The 12,842-nt window shown below is 39.6% G+C and overlaps 3 protein-coding genes across 3 annotated transcripts; 2 read left to right on the top strand and 1 right to left on the bottom strand.

Annotated features, from left to right (window-relative positions):
- Nucleotides 1-247: 247 nt before the first annotated feature.
- Nucleotides 248-3,308, top strand: LOC149045067 (uncharacterized). The gene is made up of 2 exons (XM_089205836.1): nt 248-2,820; nt 3,217-3,308. Exons 1-2 carry the CDS (start codon nt 282-284, stop codon nt 3,306-3,308), a joined length of 2,631 nt encoding a protein of 876 aa, XP_089061962.1. The 5' UTR covers nt 248-281.
- A 1,597-nt stretch (nt 3,309-4,905) lies between these two features.
- Nucleotides 4,906-7,113, top strand: LOC113665630 (beta-4C adrenergic receptor-like). Its single transcript, XM_027181349.2, has one exon. The coding sequence runs from the start codon at nt 5,025-5,027 to the stop codon at nt 6,072-6,074; it is 1,050 nt and encodes a 349-aa protein (XP_027037150.2). The 5' UTR covers nt 4,906-5,024; the 3' UTR covers nt 6,075-7,113.
- Nucleotides 7,114-9,985: 2,872 nt separating this feature from the next.
- Nucleotides 9,986-11,294, bottom strand: LOC149045068 (uncharacterized). Its single transcript, XM_089206636.1, has 2 exons — nt 11,082-11,294; nt 9,986-10,740 (listed from the first exon to the last, which is right to left on the bottom strand). Exon 2 carries the CDS (start codon nt 10,669-10,671, stop codon nt 10,219-10,221), a length of 453 nt encoding a protein of 150 aa, XP_089062762.1. The 5' UTR covers nt 10,672-10,740; nt 11,082-11,294; the 3' UTR covers nt 9,986-10,218.
- Nucleotides 11,295-12,842: the final 1,548 nt, after the last annotated feature.

A 12,842-nucleotide genomic window follows, 5' to 3' on the forward strand; every position in this document is an offset into this window, starting at 1 on the left:
ACGATTTCAGACTAAAATTAAATCCACTCAGTTCAATTACCACTATATATCTTTCATAACCGATAGATTCTATGGAGAACAATGTACAAAACTGAAGACAAATGAGTGTGTTACGTGCAGCTCGTTCAAGAACGGAGCAAATCGTGAGCAAAAACTAGTGGACAGGACATGGGCAGTACGAATGAATAAGTTATTTAGTCCTTATGCTGGCACTGATAAGATTAACACGACATTTCCGCTGCTCGTCTTGCCCGGCAGTATTCCACATCAAATGTACGAAAATGAGCAAGAACGAGCTGTCCTGCTATCGGAGAGAAGGGATCTGGTATTGCTTTTCTTGTACGATGCCTCAGTTTTCTGACAGCTTCTTTGATGATCTCTCACCTTCGGCGGTATGCGATTCAAGCTCCACTGGCGAGGTCTTTGAGATTGCGGAGGAACATTCAGGAGACTCTGTTGACTGGTTTTTTAGGAACGTCAATGGTTACTACAAATCCAATCTGAAAATAGGTCATTTGAACATCAACTCTTTACAAAATAAGCTTGACGAGGTCAAGAATATTCTTAACAAGTGCCTATTTGACATTTTCTTTATTTCGGAGACAAAACTCGATGGTACAACCTCAGATAGTTTTCTCCAACAACCGGGATATCGCACTATTCGACGTGATCGCAAGAAAGGAGCTGGTGGCTTGATAGCTTTTGTACGGGAAGATATTCCTGTCTGTCGACGACGTAATCTGGAGCCCGAATCAGTCGAATCATTATGTCTTGATGTCATGGATTCTAAAAAGGCTCGCTTTATTGTGTGTGCGTGCTACAGATCACCTAAATTCTGTAAAATTACTGATTTCTTGTCGTCGCTTACATCAGCTATTGAACTTATGTATACAAGCCGTCAGGAAATATTATTGATTGGTGATTTTAATATCGACTTGCTTGTTGGGGAGCACGGTGTTGTTGCTGAGGATAACTCACTCATGGACCTTTGTGATAGGTTCTGTTTGCAAAACCAAATTAGTGAACCGACAAGGGTGACTGAAAAAACAAAGTCTTTACTCGATGTCATTCTCGCTAGCCATCCGGAACGATATGCAACTTGTGGTAATTTGCATATGGGTCTCAGTGATCACGATCTTATCTATGCGGTGCGAAAGAATAAATTACCTAGGGCTAAGGCACGTGAAATTGAATACAGAAGTATGCGACAATTTGACTTAGAAAAATTTTTAAATGACCTAAAAACTATTCCCTGGAGTTCCGCTTACATTTATGACGACGTTGATGATCTATGGCACCATTGGGCTCAATTGTACACTGAAGTGTTGGACAAACACGCACCAATAAAGAAAAAACGGGTCAGAGGTGATCATTTGCCATGGATAACTCCATTAATTCAACGCGAAATCTCGCGTCGTAATCGACTGTTTAAGAAACATGCAAAGAGCCCAACAACAACCTCTTGGGAGGAATTCAAGAAACAGAGAAACAAGGTCACATCCCTGAAACGAAAAGGGTTGAAGGCGTTCTGCATGGAGGCATCGTCAAACACTAAACATCATGGTGAGTTTTGGAATAAGTTAAGACCTTTGTTGCCAAGCAATGAAAAGAAGCAATCAAAGATAATTCTGATTGAGAATGAGCGTGTAATTACCGATTCATTAATGGTGGCTGAAATGTTTAACAACTACTTTTGCGAGGTGTCCAGGAGTGATGGTGACAGTAAGGAAATGGTTGAGTTTGTTGATCATCCTAGCGTTAAAGTCATTGCTGAGAAAACTTGTGATGATGTTTTTGACCTCGTCCCAGTTGATGTTGGCTACATAGGGAAAATTTTGGATTCTCTTGACCCTCGCAAGGCTGTTGGGTGCGATAAGATATCTCAGAGGCTACTTCGTTTATCCTCACCTGTTATTGCCGAGCCGGTTACCCGTTTAATCAATTATTTTATCACCAACCGTCAATGGCCAATAGTTTGGAAAAGCAGCGACGTTGTTCCTGTTTTCAAGAAGGAAAGTATGACGGATAAGACCTGCTATCGTCCAGTCTCTGTTCTGACTTCCTTATCGAAATTATATGAGAAGGTATTGTTCGATCAAATCTATGAAGCCTTTCATTGGCGACTCTCACCGAACCTGTCTGGCTTTCTCAAGGGTCACTCGTGTTGCACGGCCTTATTGAAATTGACTGAAGATTGGAGAGCCTGTCTTGACAGAAGAGAAGCTGTTGCAGCGGTGGCTATCGACCTAAGTAAAGCTTTTGACTCTGTTTGTCACCCGCTTCTCCTAGCTAAATTAAAGGCATATGGTTTTACGCATGATGCGCTGGAAACTATGACCGCTTACCTTACTGGACGAAGACAGAGAGTCAAACTAGACGGTGTATATTCTTCGTGGAGAACCGTTAAAACTGGTGTACCACAGGGGTCCCTGTTGGGTCCTCTCCTATTTAATTTGTATGTTAATGATCTTAATTATTTTATTACTAGTACGTCCTTGAGGCCATATGCTGACGACACTACTCATTACGCCTCTGATGTCTCACCAACAGTATTGCAGTATATAATTAACTCTGATCTGAGCGTTCTATCGAGATGGTTCTCAATGAATTTTTTACAGATTAATGCCGCCAAAACGCAAGCTATCGCTATTGGCCCGTCTTCATACCAGTATGATTTCCATCTTAATGATTCTAATGTCCATACAAAGGACACACTCAAAATCCTTGGGGTGGTCCTAGATAGCAAATTAACATTTAAAGCGCACATAAAGCAGCAGCTGAATAAGGGATGCGCAAAGGCTTCGGCTTTGCGGAGAATACGTAAGTTTATTTCAAAGGACGTGTTAGTTCGTTTATATAAGGCCTATGTCCTCCCTCATCTTGAGTACTGCAGTCCCCTTTTACTGGGAGTAGGTAACGCGGAGACTACAAAAATAGAGACAACTAATTACTTTATATTAAGAACTATATTAGGCTTCTCGAAGTCTGTGTCATACGACTTCCTCCTCAAGTTGGCCGACATTAAGTCTTTGGAGAATCGTGGGCAATTCCAATCGTTGGTTATGTTATATAAGTGCTTGTATGATAAGGGGGCTCCTTATATAAGTGATTTTTTTCATTTTAGAAATGTACCGTATAGTTTACGCGGGCTCAGTACAAGGCTAGATTTACCTCCTTTTAATCTTGAGTTTTTACATCGGTCTTTTTCATTTTTAGCTAGTAAACTTTGGAATGCGCTACCCCCTAGACTCAGAGAATCTCAAGATATTGCTTCATTTAAGCGTTCTCTTAAAGCCCACATGGCTTAATGGTAGTGATTGTAAATATCGTTATTGTTAATTTTGTTAATAATGTAACTTCTAATTGATAGCTCTTGTCCATGATTTTCGATCCTGTTTTTAATTTTTTAATAGATTTACTTATTATTTGTATTCTCACAGAAATTATGCTTTATTTCTAATTGTACATACACGTACACGTTTTAACGAGAACTTCTGTACTCCTGGGTGTCACGTGTTTAAATAAAGGATTGATTGATTGATTGATTGATTGATTGATTGATTTCCGAAGCTATGAACCTTCTACTAGAAGCCAACTCCCTTCACCTACTTTCCTGGTTAATCTTGTTACGGATTACACTTAGTCGTAAGAGATGTCATCAATCGTAATTTCAAAACCGTGAGCTTTCTTGTACCGAGATTTAAAACATAGCCTCACTATTTTAAGAACATTTGCCGTATTCGATCATAACTAACCAGAAGATGATCGTTTACAAGAAATAGAGGGAGCAAGTCGACTCTTTGTCATCCACAAACTTCTGAACACCTGGGATACATTACAATCAGGTTCTCCTCATTTATGTTTTCATAGTTTCTCGATGCTGCTGCCTCGACAGTCTTCCTTTAAATCCTTCGGTAGTCTTTCCTTATGCGCTAAAATGGCTCAAAAACGGCAAAAAAGACCCCGCTTGGAATAATATGTAACGCACTAGCGCACGATTAAGTTGTGTTCTCCAACGAGATATTGTGCGTCATCCAACTCCCTCTATGAACCAAAAATTCCAGGCTTTCCGAACAAAGCCGTTCGTGTGTGTGATACTGACAAATTGCTAATTAAGTCCTGATTACTGTATTGTGTTCATCAAAGAAACACTTATTCAACCCAAGATGCACGAATATTTAAATAGCAGTGAATATGAATAACAATGCTCATATAAACAAAACGAACCCTCTTGTATTTCAATTTCGCAAAAGTATCGATAAACAATTGTTCGTCTCTTAAAAAGAAGTTATATGTAATTCTGTTGAACGCAAAGGTGGCCAACATCTTTAATAAAGGAAATGTGTGAAAATGTTAAATTGCTCGATGGAAGATAATACGACGAGATGTTTGAATAACAACCTACTAGAACAAGCGAATGACAATTGAAAATCAATTGTAGTAAGTGCGTGCTAGAGTCCGTATGAAAGTTAGAAATGTTTTGCTGAGAATCATGAAGAGAAAATTATTAAGCCGGCTACTAACTCACAGTTTTGTGAATTAGTTAGATTTATTCATCGAGCTTGTATATCAAAAAATTTTATTTTCCTTTGACAAAGTTATTACAATTTTAATATTGCATATATGACTTAACATTAGAAAGAAAACGCAAAAATAGTGCGAATAACTCTCTCGTCGTGTAATCAGACTTATGTTTATATCTATTTCGACTGTTACAACTGAATAGATCCGCTGAACACGGTGGACCTTAGAAATTACCATTAACTGTTTTCCTGAAACTTGTTACTTGTTCCTATATTGGCCTCTGACGTGTCAGAGCTATACGTCACTCGTCAAATGCTAATTTGGACGATTTTCGTGATTTCAGTTTCGGCGTCAGTGACAATTTGCCGGATGGAAAGCACATCAATATAGCATACGATATTGTGATTGAATAACTTATCAAAGACCAATAAGCGGTAGAAGCGACACTAATATTACGTTCTGATTTGAATCTAAAAGCTTCATTTCATCGATGTACATTGATGGGTACGTCAAATCGAACACATCCTTCAGAAAACTTCAACTGCTTTTTTCTAGAAGTGATCTTGCTCCATGCCAGCCATAAACCCTTGTACATCTCTACTGTGATTACAAGCATCATAAATGGTATAGCATTGGTGTTCGCCACCGTCGGAAACAGCATCATTTTAACAGTTGTACTCCGAACAACGGCCTTACAAACTTGTTCAAACCTTTTCCTTGGAAACCTGGTTTTATCTGATTTATTGGTTGGGGCCATGGTACAACCTCTTTTTATTATTTACAAAACAGGAGAAATACTAGGAAAGTATTCATGTGTTGCGCATGCATTGTTTTCGACATGCGCTTGGCTTTGTGCTGGAGTATCTTTCCTGACATTAACAGCTTTGAACTGTGAAAGACATATTGCTATCTTCGCCCCTCTAAGATACAAAACATTGGTTACTTCGCGGAGCGTCATAATAATTTCTTTCTTCATTTGGCTACTGTCGCTCTTATTAGTTTCTTCGCGTTTCTACGGGTTCAGCAGTATCGCCTTCTACGCAGTCGGTTGTACTATTATCGTCATTAGTTTGATAACATTTCTCGTCATTTCAGTCCGAATTCATCGCGTTGTTCAACGCCATAGAAAGCAAATCGCGGTTAGCCATCCAAGCAATCTAGGAAGTTGGCAAAGACAAGCACGCGAGGCGGGACACGCAAGAAATGTAGCTTGGGTGACTTCAATCTTCTTCGCTTGCTACTTGCCAACCTTGATAATAATGATAACCTACACTATTGTTGGCTACACTGTCGAGTTAAAAACGGTTTATCTTTGGTCTGACGCGCTGGTGTTTCTAAATTCCTCTTTTAACCCTGCAATTTACTGTTGGAGGAACAAAGGTATTAGAAAAGCTGTCTTCAAAGTTCTTGATCTGAAAAGGAAGGCTTCCATACAACCTAACGAACAGGCTTCTCCAGAGTGTTCAAAAAGTGCGGGTTGCGTAATAGACAGTGTCAGCGATAAAATACCTTCCGCCCGGTCAACTGACCAATTGGGTAAATATAATTAGAGACAGGAATTAAAAGAAAATTAGAAAATGAAATGACATTGTACGTGACGTGTCAAGAATATGATCCGCTGACGACAGAGAGAAATATACCTCACTGGTGAATTATTTGTTTCCAGGTTGTTCCATTTTCTCCACGAATCTTTCAAACACCCGCCAAAAAAATTTAATACTCGGAGTACTATTGACGTGGATATGTCAGGCAGAAAGAAGGACTTAGAATGTTGATCAAACACTCACTGATTTGTTTACAGTTTTATTTATCCTCGCAAAGGATGGATCGTAATACAATTTGACTAAATGCGATTTCAAGACGCCAATATGGCGAAATATTGGCGGCGTACTCTCTTACTACATGGCTGGCAGCGCCCGTGGGCAAGAGGAAACGAATCATCTGTTCTGATTGGCAACCCGAACTGGTAAGAGGGGCCCATCTTGCCAACTCGAGATTGCATGCTCAGATCCCGCTGGAAAAAATTGCGGGGGAACAGACTTTAAAGTAATTTTTAATTTTTGGACAACGTCGGCTGTGGAGTCGCAAAAAGCGGTAGAAGACTGAAGTAGAGTAAACATAAACGATTTCACGATTTTCTTGTTTTAAAAAAAGCGGAAAGTAGAAAAAATTCAACTATAAAGTTCTCGAAATATACAAGTTATTCTTGATTCTTATTTAAGCGAAATTTTTTCATATATAATAAATCTCTTATTGAACATGATTAATCGGTTAAGATGGCTGGATGTTCACCTCATTACTTTTCGGCGTTTCTATAGAATTGACTTTATCTCGGTCCATAAAACGCAAAGAAAGAACTTGGCCAATACCGCAGGCGGGAACCATATGGAAATTATGCAGATGGCAAATTCCTAGAGTACCTTTGGTATATTTCGCGTTCGTTACCCCTATGGTTTTTCATATTTACTTATCAACTCTATCAACAAGTTAACAGTTTCATCAAATTTTCTAACAACATCCGTCCTCACCTTATTTACACTACATAAGATTAAACACAACGTATTAAAATTTGCAATTCTTATTGCAAAAGAGGCTTGAAGCAAAAGAAAAGATCGAAAGGATTCCTGAAACCAGAATAGCATAACCCTTTCATACAGAACAGGTTTAGAAGATTTAACCATCTTTGTTTGTGATGAGCAGAAGATACTCGAATTACTAAATCGACGGTGGTTGAGTAGAGACACTACTAAACCTCTGTCGATTTTTTTTTACCACGATATCGTGGTCAAATAAAACACTCCTTTCAGTGCGTGACCATTGCATGACACGATGACGCGAGCAGCGTTGTCTGTGCAACGGCAAATTGGTCAATCTGATTGCGACATTACAGCCAAAAACCAGCTGTCACTAAGAGTCTTTAACACTCTGACCCGAGCTTCTTACATTCTAAACCCTTTAACCCCTAAGAGTGACTTAACCTGTTTTATTCCTTGTAGCCCTGCTCCTCTTTCTCTTAGAGGACATGACACTAATAACCTGTTCAAAAAGCATAAAGATTAGTAATTATAATTGTTATTTAGCTGGAATTTTTTCTTCCTTACAGCGGAAAAATAAGAGTACATATTAATAGAAAGGCACATAACTTTCCTTTACCTCAGTCTGCTGGAAGCGTTTAACGATAACAGCTGATGATGTCTCCTTGATATCATCTCCTGATTTTCTCTTCTTTCTTCTTCTTCTCTTTGCCATTGATAGACGCGTGTACAGATATGCTCGATATGCTAAGGATGTAGAGTGTTGAGTTCTTTCCAAGGGGGCATGATAACAATCTGAGTGGTTCTTCGAGCGGACAACACTGACGCTTAGCCGCCGTCTTACAGACGTATTTCGTAAATTGTCTGATTTTGTCTTCATTCAATTTCCAATGGCAAGGCGCAATGCACTCACTAAATTCCTACGCTCTCAACTAAATGCAATTTACAGTGGTAATCTCCAGGTTAAAAGAGCTTGTATCCTCTTACCGTAAGTGTTTTTGATGTACAACACTTCGCTATAATTTTGAAACCGAAAAAATTGTCTAGGAGAACTAAGAGATGAAAGGAATGAAACAAACATTGACTACTTCACACGTTTTAACTCTCTGATCTTTGTGAAGGATTGAGAAATCAAAAATGCTTTCTCAGACGGTACCTTGCGTTCAAAAGTTGTCTTAGAATTTCTTGTAAACAAGAGCAACGTTTTAAAGTGTTAAAAGACACAGCTAGTAGAGTAGTCTACCCTGACTTTACAACTGAATTGTAGCGGGACGCTAGAATGCATCAAACGATTCTGGGAGTGTCTGGATCTGTTATATTGTCAGAGAGTATTTCGTTAAAGGCAGGTTTTTTTCGATACCGATAGGAGGGAATGACCTTACGCCGAAGCGCAGCGACTCTTTTGGTCTTGTGTGACCCCTTCGTATATTTACAAATACCCTATGTGCAAAGAACGCCCAAAAAGGAAACTAGACTTATCTTTTTCTGAGTTAATAAGATACATGAAAAAATTACTCAGTTCTTATTGGTTAAGATAAATGCAGTTTTCGTGTAATTCAATGAAGAAGGGGTTTAATTCAGTGCAAAGTAACAAACCAGACATTCTGATTGGTCAATGATCAAAGAAACTCACAGATAGCAAATCAAATGCGAGCCTTGGATATCGCAACATTTGGATACGCTGAAATTTTGCGAGCGAAACAATGGCCGGCGTTTTAAGTGGGTTTTCTTTCGCCACGATAACAACAATACAGCAGCTGAAAAACAGCTCTAACAACGAAAACACTGTAAAAAGTATTGCTTTTTGGTTGCCAGTTTGGAAAAAGTGGTGTTTAGAGAAGGGAATTGCCAAGGAAATCGAAAGCTACGAGCCGACTCAGCTTAACACTTTGCTCGAGCGATTCTACGCCGAAATTAAGAACAAATATGGTTAACCCTCGCAAACGACGATTCCATTTTATTGAAAGTGATTCGGACACAGACTGAACAATTCCTTGAACTGTTTAGCCGGACTTTAAACTTTTTTGTGCCTCAAAGATGTGAAAATATCATTGTATATTCTTGTTTTGATCGTACGCGGTTGTTTTGACTGAACACAAAATGTCACTTGCAGGGTTTGAATAAATTATTTTTGCACTTTATGCAAGTGCTTTGCTTCTGCATAATTATGATAAGCTATCTCGTATTTTTTCATGTACATTATTAATACGTAGTCACATGGTTTTTCTCGTGCAATTTGGAATAAATAAGCACGAGTAAATTTTGTCAAAAACCACAAATTACACTCGCCCTACGGGCTCGTGTAATTTTGTTAGTCTGAAAAAATTTACTCGTGCTTATTTATTCCAAATTGCTCTCGATATCATGTGATTACCTACACAAATTACATTGATCTGAACGATACCTTTGTCCTTTTTTCCCCTGACTTGATATCAAAACTTAAGTCTAATTCTAAAATTTCTAAAAATGTTCCGTTTTACCTGTTCATCGTTGAGTTGTCCCTATCACCTTTACTGTGTCATTAATACGTTCACTGCCAGTCTCTGTGACTACACCGGTCTCTGTCACTGTCATTTTATTGTGAGTGTCATTTTTTTGTAACTGTCACTGTCATCGCCACTATCTCTCTATGTCTCTGTCACTGCCTCTGACCGTGCCACTTTTGCTATCACTGTTTCTGTCACTTTCACCATTTCTAAGTCACTTAACTTTTATCAATGCCACTGTCTCTTTCAGTCATATTCACTGCCATTGTCTGTATCACTTCCAAAATCTGTCACTTTCAGTTTCACTGTAATGTCAGTGGAACTGTCACTTCCTGACTGTCTCTGTGATTGTCTTTGACTCTAACAAGGTCAGTCTCTCCTACTTTCAGTGTCTCTGAAACTTTAACTATATCTATCATGTCACTGTACTTGTCTCTGTAAGAATGTCAGACAACTCGCCCCATGGACAATTAGCCCCCAGTCTCTGGACGATTAGCCCCCAGTCTTTGGACGATTAGCCCCCAGTCCCTGGACGATTAGCCCCCAGTCTTAGTTTATGTAAAGGAGAAGTTACGTTCATCTGTTGGTCATTGACTTTTATGAGTTTGTGGCTCCTAAAGGAGCCGTTTTTTTTTTGTGAATATCTATCTTTATTAACATTTACTCAGTTTAAATTACATGGGTTGTACGAGGTGAGCGCATGCCTCCAGAAGCTCCTTTGAATTCCTATTGCCATTTTCGAATTCACTCCAGAGGTCAAAGAGTCTTCTCAGTAAGGTCCTGTAGGTCGAGCGCTGATGCCTCTTCAGCTTTTTGTCTGAAACCAGACGGATTTGCATGCTGACCAGTGCAGCTTCCCGGTGAAGCACCTGGATTAGGATGTACAACGGAAGCTGAGATCGTCCTTTAGCGCGCCGGTTCAAGCCATTGTGCCAACCCTCTAAGTCGTTATTGGTCCTGACCGCTTCCAGGAATACGCTCCACGTCTGTGGCGGGAAGGTCTGACTGGTTATCCAGTTCTCTTCGATGTAGCTACAGAAATCCTGCAAGGGTCTGACAGTTGCTTGCTGCTGGAGTCGACGGAATCTGCGTTCGATCTTGTCAGCAGGGAGGTACGATAAAGCCATCAGTTGCTTTATTAGCTGGTGGGTGCCGCGGTCATTTCTGTAGGCATCCTGGAGTCAAAGCCCTTGTACCTATAAAAGAAAAGCGAAATTTAATATTTTGTTAGCTAGATGTTAAACTAGTTTCGTTTTGAACATTGCGCGAATTTGTATTTGCTTAACTGACCTGTGGTCCCAGATTTCAGAAAATTCGAAAGCCCGAGAAATTATTTAGAGTTAAGTCTGTATAAATAACTTTCACAACTGTCATTTCGTTGAATACCGTCATTTTGTTACCGTTATACTAGTGAATACGAAATCGTTACGAAATTTAGAAGTGAACCCTTTTAACACTTTTAACTATAGCTAGAATAAAGTGAATCATTGCCGATTTTAGTTTGACCAATCAGTGATTTAACAGTTTGAGATTGTACCTTTCGTCATAGGGCTTGTGTCCAGTGGAATCAACACCCTTTAAGCTGAACGCCTATGAGGGTTTGTCGGAGTGCGCTCCAAACAGCTTTTTCGAAGTCCAGCATAACCTTGGTGACTCTCGGTGGAGAAGGGAGGATGGATATTACAGCATCGAGGACCGCCTTGTAATCTCGCCGTTTTTTGCCTGACATTATGACGAAAACCAGAGGCACCTGACATAGACATAAACATAGACATGGTTTTTTAGTTGACAAAGACTTATCTAACACAGAGCTGTACGCCCATATACTTAAAAAGTACAAGGGCGTACCGCTATTTCAAAGGGACGCCAAAAGCTACAGTAACATAATAAGTGCAAAGATAAAATGTATCACCTGCTTCACGTGATCGTCGTTCTTTACAAAGGCGTTAAGGGTCAGGAGCTGAGTAAACGGCTGGCGGCAAAGTTTAAAAGTTCCGTCTATGTACCATGTCTTAGACTGTTGGAGCAGTTCCAGCTGTTTATCTGAAGCAAACACCAGGTGACGGCGCCCTCGTATCTGAAACACACGATAAAACATTCGGTTATTAATCGACTAGAAAATGCACAATGTTCATAATTCCGTTAAAGAAATTTGTAAGCGATTATAGAAACCAAGAAATCAATTATTGCTTGAAAGTTCTATTGGATGAAAAGATTTCTAATTTAAAACGAACGAAAAGATTCCTGAACTAACACGAATGAAGAGATTCCTGAACTAACACGAATGAAGAGATTCCTGAACTAAACGTTAACGGGCACGGCTATTCAATCTTGACGAGGTCGAACTTGTTCTTTACAGGAGATACACATGGTCAGATAGCTGGAAGACATCGTATTGAAGATCGCGGTTTTTTGTTGCTGAATAAGCTAATACGAGTGTCCACACTTGAATGATCCCTTTTATACACATCCCTAGGATCAAGATTTTGACTTCAAACGAAACACGCAATTTGATTGGAGGAATCGTCAATTAAAGAAAACAATGAGCCCTGAATTGGGATGAATGAAATGTCTCACGTCAAATTTGCATAAGTTCGCACATTGCGCGTGGGTTTGAAATAAACAATGAAACACCAATTAGTAAAAGTTCGCACATTGTGCGTGGCTTTGAAAGAACGTTGTTTATTTCAAGGTTAGTGGGTTGGGGGCTAATAGTCCAGGTACTGGGGGCTGATAGTCCAGAGACTGGGGGCTAATCGTCTGGGGCTAATTTTCCATGGGGCGAGTTGTCCGGATACCCTCTGTAACTATCACTAACAGTTTCACAGGCATTGTCACATTCATTGTCTCCGTCATTGACACTCTCCCGACACTCATTCTGTCTCTGTCTAACCACTACTTGCTCTGTCACTGGTTTTGTTTCAGTAATTGTCTGTATCACTTTCACTTCACTTCTTTATCACTTTCTCTGTTAATGTCACTTTCTCTGTTACTGTGAACGTCAGTGTCATTCGCATTTTGTGACTGTCTGCCATTGTCAGTCACTATCAGCTTGTAACTTTCTTATGACTGTTACATCTTTGTGACTGTCACAGTCCCTGTCAATGTTTCTGTCACTCTCATTGTTTCTGTGTTTGACTGTCGCTATGTCTGTTACTGTCAACTCAGTGTCATTGTTCACTTACTTTTTGGCTAACAAGTCATGTTCACTGTCTCTGACAATGAATCTGGCTCACGCCATCACTACCATTATCAGTCTCTATTACTGTCTTTCTCCCTGCAATTGTCACACCCACTG

The sequence above is a fragment of the Pocillopora damicornis genome, chromosome 5 (genome assembly GCF_964200805.1).
Source record: "Pocillopora damicornis chromosome 5, jaPocDami1.2, whole genome shotgun sequence".
In the NCBI taxonomy this organism is placed as follows: domain Eukaryota; kingdom Metazoa; phylum Cnidaria; class Anthozoa; order Scleractinia; family Pocilloporidae; genus Pocillopora; species Pocillopora damicornis.